Source organism: Poeciliopsis prolifica, unplaced genomic scaffold, assembly GCF_027474105.1.
Source record: "Poeciliopsis prolifica strain line A6 unplaced genomic scaffold, Auburn_PproV2 SCAFFOLD005, whole genome shotgun sequence".
In the NCBI taxonomy this organism is placed as follows: Eukaryota; Metazoa; Chordata; class Actinopteri; order Cyprinodontiformes; family Poeciliidae; genus Poeciliopsis; species Poeciliopsis prolifica.
The window spans coordinates 154,825-160,824 of NW_026562380.1; the positions used below are offsets into that span (position 1 = coordinate 154,825).

The 6,000-nt window shown below is 42.8% G+C and overlaps 1 protein-coding gene across 2 annotated transcripts in view; it reads left to right on the forward strand.

Annotated features, from left to right (window-relative positions):
* Nucleotides 1–4,730, forward strand: part of hs3st1l1 (heparan sulfate (glucosamine) 3-O-sulfotransferase 1-like1) — a 28,814-nt gene extending 24,084 nt beyond the window's left edge. For both annotated transcript variants that reach the window (XM_055029115.1, XM_055029116.1), the window contains exon 2: nucleotides 3,441–4,730. In XM_055029115.1, coding sequence (XP_054885090.1) covers nucleotides 3,606–4,547 — 942 coding nt within the window. In that variant the 5' untranslated portion in view covers nucleotides 3,441–3,605 and the 3' untranslated portion in view covers nucleotides 4,548–4,730. The remainder of the gene's footprint in view (nucleotides 1–3,440) is intronic.
* Nucleotides 4,731–6,000: the final 1,270 nt, after the last annotated feature.

The following is a 6,000-nucleotide window of genomic DNA, read 5'->3' on the forward strand; positions in this document are numbered from 1 at the left end:
AATTCATCACTGATTCTTAAGAGGTTTTATTGAAAGAATAGACAAAATCTCTGAGTTTCAAGTAAGGTTTTTCACTTTAATCACTTTAACGTCATGACTAAAATGTTTTCCCATCTTAGTCATGGGAAAACAGTTTGATAAAAAGTTCAGCATCCCTGCAGATCTGCAGTATGTGTTTTATAAAACAACATGCATCACTGAAACCACACTTTACATCAGTTTATTTTCACCTTTCTAACCTCCTTGCCTGACTGTGTTTTTTTTTATGTTCGTCCCTCAGTAGGATTAGAACAGTGCACCTCAAGAGTGCCTGAAGGACAAGTACAAGTAAAACATGCAAACCCCAGAAGCATAAAAGAGCCTGGAGCTGAGATCGAAATCTAAACTGTCTTTCTGTGCAGCTGCAGTGAGCCACAACAAACCGATGCTGTATCCCAGTCACAAGACTCACGGGGGCCATATTTCTTCCCTGCCAACCTGTGCTGTGCAACACTCCATGGCTCTAACAGCATTCGACGGACGCTCTCCTGGTTAGGGTGACTGCCAGATAACATGGCTGCCATTTGTCAAATGGAAAAAGCCACAACAATATCCAAAAAAGGCTGAATAAAGCCATAAGATCCATGAATCTGAAGCAGCAGCTCCTTCCAGGTGGTTCTCTGCAGGAAGGGGAGCAGGTTGGGGGATATTGGATGAGACAGAAAGCTCGTCTGCCTGCCTGGCTGCGGCCATTGGACTTGGCAGCTCTCTGCCAGGGAAATGCTGACAGGCAGGCGCGGCTGTCACAGTGCATAAGTGCCTCCTTGCACAACGCCAGGCCCTATAGGGCACGTCGGCTGCTCTGCGTTCAGAACCGTCTCACTCTCAGGCCAGCAATTGAAGTGTGAAGAGAGGGGCATGTGTCATCGTCTTTATATGGATGAAAGCCTCTGTAAGGTGAGAGAAAGGCCAGTGGTGATATCATAAGAGTGCACAGCGCTCATTGGCACGCGCGTTCATCACAGAAGCTTAATTAGAGGAACGGCTTCTGTGACTAAAATGCACACAAGGCAGAGTTTTTCTGCAAGCAAAGAATTTCTAATCACACTGGGTCAATAAAAGCAACATAAGTGCACAGATTTCAGCAAAAATGTTTCAGGCACACTTCACGAACTGCTGAGCCTCTTTTTATATAATTTATGGACAGACGCAGATTGAGGGCCTCCCTGCTTTCTCTGGGACTTTGAAGCTTCAGTGAGAATTAATTTCAAATACTCAAAGCATCAGTCATGGGAGGACAATGACTAATGTACCTGGAATAACCTGAAAGTTATCAGCAGTGAACCTGATGTTACACTTTGTTAGCTCGCAGGTCACATTGGGAAGATGGATGAGCTTTACGTTCAGTTTTTAGGTGATTTGTCGCACTCATAAACTTGTGACATGCCAGTTTTCTGTGACATATCTGACTTCTCACAGTTCTGGGGTCATCACTGCAAACTTTGTCTTCCACATCATTTACTTTCGACATCTCAAGTGTAGTTATAACTTATAAATCTGTCGTTATGAAGGGTATTTTTAAATATATCCATATCCAAATGTCAGAGGAGAACTCTGTACTAAAATGTTATACCTCTGAGTTGGGTTATGTTTTCTTGTTCTTGTGCTTTGTGAGTGTTCATATTTTTTGTAGGCATTGGTTCAAAAAGTAATAAAAAGTTGTAGTTATAATTATATATATCCATGCAACAATTTTGTTGCATAGGCAAAGGAAAAGGCATTGTTTTTTTTGCATAAATAGTGTGTAAATGTGGCTAAAATGTCTTAAATAAATTCTATATTTTTAATAGTCATAAAGAAAAACATCCAAAGACTAACTCTTGCAAGAAAGACAAAACATTAAAAGTAGTTAAACTACAAGGTTTTAGAGGTAAAAGGTTGACTGTTTTAGATTTAAACCACAGAACACCTCAGATTAAAGCTGCTTCTTTTCCCAAACCCTGGGAACTATGTTGAGTTCATGGCATCACAGACAGCAGAAAGCTGAAAATGGGTCAGTGGTCATGACCTTAAAGATAAGTAACAGCACATCGCTGAAAGCCACCAACGCTGTGAAATACCAGGACCTTTTAAATAAGAGGCTTCTGGCAAAACCGTCTTTTCTGCAGCTGAATTCAAAACGTATGGCTACATCAACATAGAAGTGATTACCACACACAAAATCAAACTAATGCACTAGTTAGTTTGTGCACTAATAGTGGAAACAATATTTTCTTTATCTTCTTGATAAAATATATTTTTTGAAGAAATTGTGTTGAATTCAATTGTCGCTTCAAAATAAAGATTGTGTAAGATTTTTTTATTTTCCCACATCTTCACCGTGGTGACTTACCCGTACGTTGTTACATGTTTTTAATAAAACTACTCCTGAATGGAAACAACCTTGAAATAACGTTAGCAAATGTTCAATTTCTCCCCTGCAAACACAAGCTGAATGTTTTTCTCAGGAATGTCACGAAAGAAATCAAATTATCCTAAAAATGTGCTTAAATTTGAAGTTATTTCCACCTGAGCTGGCCTATTTTGAAAATGTGTTTTAAGAATTTGTAAGCAATTTCTCGTCAGCATTGTGGTGGAAGGAGGACTGTGCATCCCTGAAAGAGTTTTGTGTGGTGCTCAGGAAGAAAAGATGACCTTACTGTGACCTTTGCTGTTGAAGCTTTGTGTTTGCGTAGCTGGGCCCGATTGTTTTGACTAGCACAGTGATCAGTCTTTTGGCTGGTTTTCCATCAGAACGTATCAGCAGACCTTTGTCTGCTGATACGCTTTGGCATTAATTATTTGACAGGTGTCTATTGAAAACAAAAAAGGCAAATTATAAAATATTTAAGAAGCTCCATAGAAGTATATCTGAACTCTAAAATCCAAGTTGATGGATTAGATTTTTCCCAAGGTTTTCAAGAAGTCTGGAGCTCCATTAAAATTCATATTTAACACCCGAAATCCTTCAGCGTCTCTGTTTGCTGAATTTCATTGCCTTGCTATTGATCCCTCTTGACACGAATAGGAAATCAAAGTCACCTCGATGTGGAAACTTTTCTTTTGGCCTTCAGCTACACTTGCATATCTGAGACAGATTTTCTGATGAGCTGTCTGGCTAAGTGTTTTTCAGCCAGAGAAATTACAGTATCAATTGAAAGTGACTTTATAGAGTGAGGAGGAAAAAGCAGATGTGAAGGGGGGGAGGAGGGATGTGAGGAGAGAGTAAAAACCGACGATGAGAGATTATCCCTTTGAGACGCAACACTTATGATAGACATGGATTGTATTTAAGGCACGATTGCTTTTTCAGGGGAATGAGGAAAGTGCCATTTCAGTATAATAAAGACATTCATTCTGCTTCATATGGCTGAATTCTGAAAGCCTTTTCTTCTTCTTTTTGTCTTTGTTCCTCTCCACAGATGTACTGCAGACTGCCAATGATTTCTCCTCCTCCAGTTCAGATTCAAAAGCAGGGAAAGTCTGGATTTCTGACTGCTTCTGTTCCCACAGAGCGCCGACGTCTCGTCCGCAGCTAAACCGCTGTCTCCTTTATCGCGCCAGTGTCCACTCATCCATTCATCCCCATGGCTTCCTTTCTGGTATCATTGCTTCTGCTGGTTCTCCAGACATATGCTGCCCCATCTGAGCTCATTAAGGTAGGCTTTGGTTCAGCCCTGGACAGCATAGACCCTGATCCAGTACCACCAGTCAATGTCTCTGAGGATTCAGCTTCATCCCCACCACCAGGAACAAGCAAGCGAACCCCACACAGCATCATTATTGGCGTGCGAAAAGGGGGCACCAGAGCGCTGTTGGAGATGCTTGACATTCACCCTGAGGTCGCTGTGGCTGCCACCGAGGTTCACTTCTTTGACTGGGATGAAAACTATGCCAAGGGTCTGGAATGGTACCGTGACCTCATGCCATACTCCTACCCTCATCAGATCACAATAGAGAAAACTCCGGGTTACTTTACGTCACCCCTTGCACCAGAACGCATCTGTGCCATGAACTCGTCTGTTAAGCTGCTGCTGATCTTGAGAGACCCGACTGAGCGGGTAATCTCTGACTACACCCAGGTGTACTTCAACCGACTGGAGAACCACAAGCCGGTGCAAGCCATCGAGAACCTTCTGGTCCGCAACGGAGCCCTGAACATCCGCTACAAGGCGATCCAGAGGAGTCTGTACGACGTTCACATGCGTAACTGGCTGAAGCACTTCCCCCTGGAACAGATACACATCGTAAACGGGGATGCTTTGATCCACGACCCCCTGCCAGAGCTTCAGAAGGTGGAGCGATTCCTGAACCTGCCTCCGAGGATAGTGTCCTCCAACTTCTACTTCAACCAGACCAAAGGGTTTTACTGCATCCGGAGCGACGGACGGGAGCGGTGTCTGCATGAGTCTAAGGGACGTCCTCACCCCTCCGTCAACAGCACCGTTCTGCAGCAGCTTCGCTCCTACCTACGGGAACACAACCGGAACTTCTTCAGGATGGTGAAGCGCACCTTCAGCTGGCAATAAGAAACCTACGTCACAAACTGGACTCTATCGAGCCGAGACTTAATGAGGAAAAGAAACAGCACTTTACACATCCATGAAGGAAGTCCTTTGAGCAACTTCTTATTGATTACTTTTGTGATCCAGTTTCAGCAAAACATTTCTATATTTACACATTGAAAACAAAAAAAAATGTAATTACAAACAGCCTGAAAACAGAGAACTTTCAGGTTTATTTCTTTCTGTGCTAAAAGCATTTAGCTTGTCAAATAGCAGTGAACATGAGTTAGCTAAACTGGTGAACTTTTGCCCGACTTTCTTGTTTGATATTCTTCTTGTTCTTACGAATAAACTATTGTTTTAAAATGTAAATGGAAAATGTGTTTTTTCCCCTCCTATTTTTTCATTTCCAAAGTGTCTGATCCCACCAGCCGGTGTTATTCAGGAAGCGTGAGATATGAGCAGAGGCATTACAATAAGCCTTTGATTTACTGTGGTGCAAGCTAGACATTAATGCAAGGAAATGGGTACCCTGGAGCAGCACTTTAGTTGTACAGGAATCACTAATAGCTTTGGACATTGAAGGTGGCCTGCGCCCGCAGCTAAAGTCAGATCTTCACAGTCAGCAACCTGGAATCTGCAAGAGCTTCTGTTGCTGCTGCGTCGCTCAACAATTTGCACAGGTGTTAAATGTGGCCGTTAAATCATATGCCCAACAGCCCTGTAAATTATTTACAAATGACACTGTATCTGCATTGATGCTTTTTCTACATATTCTCGCTTTCCTGAATTGCGCAAAGCATGCAGTTTTCCCAGAAACAGCTTGTCGTCGTCTCCCACAACAAATAGACAGGGGTCATGTTTCTTTCATTGATTAGACTTTAAACAGCAGCCAAAGCTACAGCTCCACCGGGATCTGATATTCATGTGATCTCTCTGCTCTGTCTGCTGGAATAAGCACTGCTCCCCTCCCGAAGGCAAACAGTCATTGATGCTGCACTGAATCCATATCCTGGGCTGAACATGGGAGGGGGTGTGAAGCCAGGGGCGATATAGAAATGTGCTGAATATAATTACATTAAGAGTGTAGTTCAGCAGGGTGATCTGGGGTTTAGGATTAAAATTCCTTTGGAAAATTATACTGTACAAGTAGACACATTTTTGTGTGATGACAATTTAAAAAGCTAAATGTAATCATAATCTTGCTCCAGGACTTTTCTCTCATCTGCTCAACAGGGGGCACTTGAGCCCAAGGGTAAGTCTTACACAAAAGATGAGTTCAGATGTGTCTAGTTGTGCTCCCTCCTGTTGTTTGAGATAAAGGTGAAGGGCCTGGGAGAGTCACTCTGTGACCTTGGCTGATATGTTCTTCTCCGGTATGTGCAGCCCAGCTGCTCATCTGGGAGATAAAGCGACCATTACCAATCTTTCCCAGGGTGCTAGTTTGGCAAAGCCGTGTTTTCCGTTCCCCAGGTGG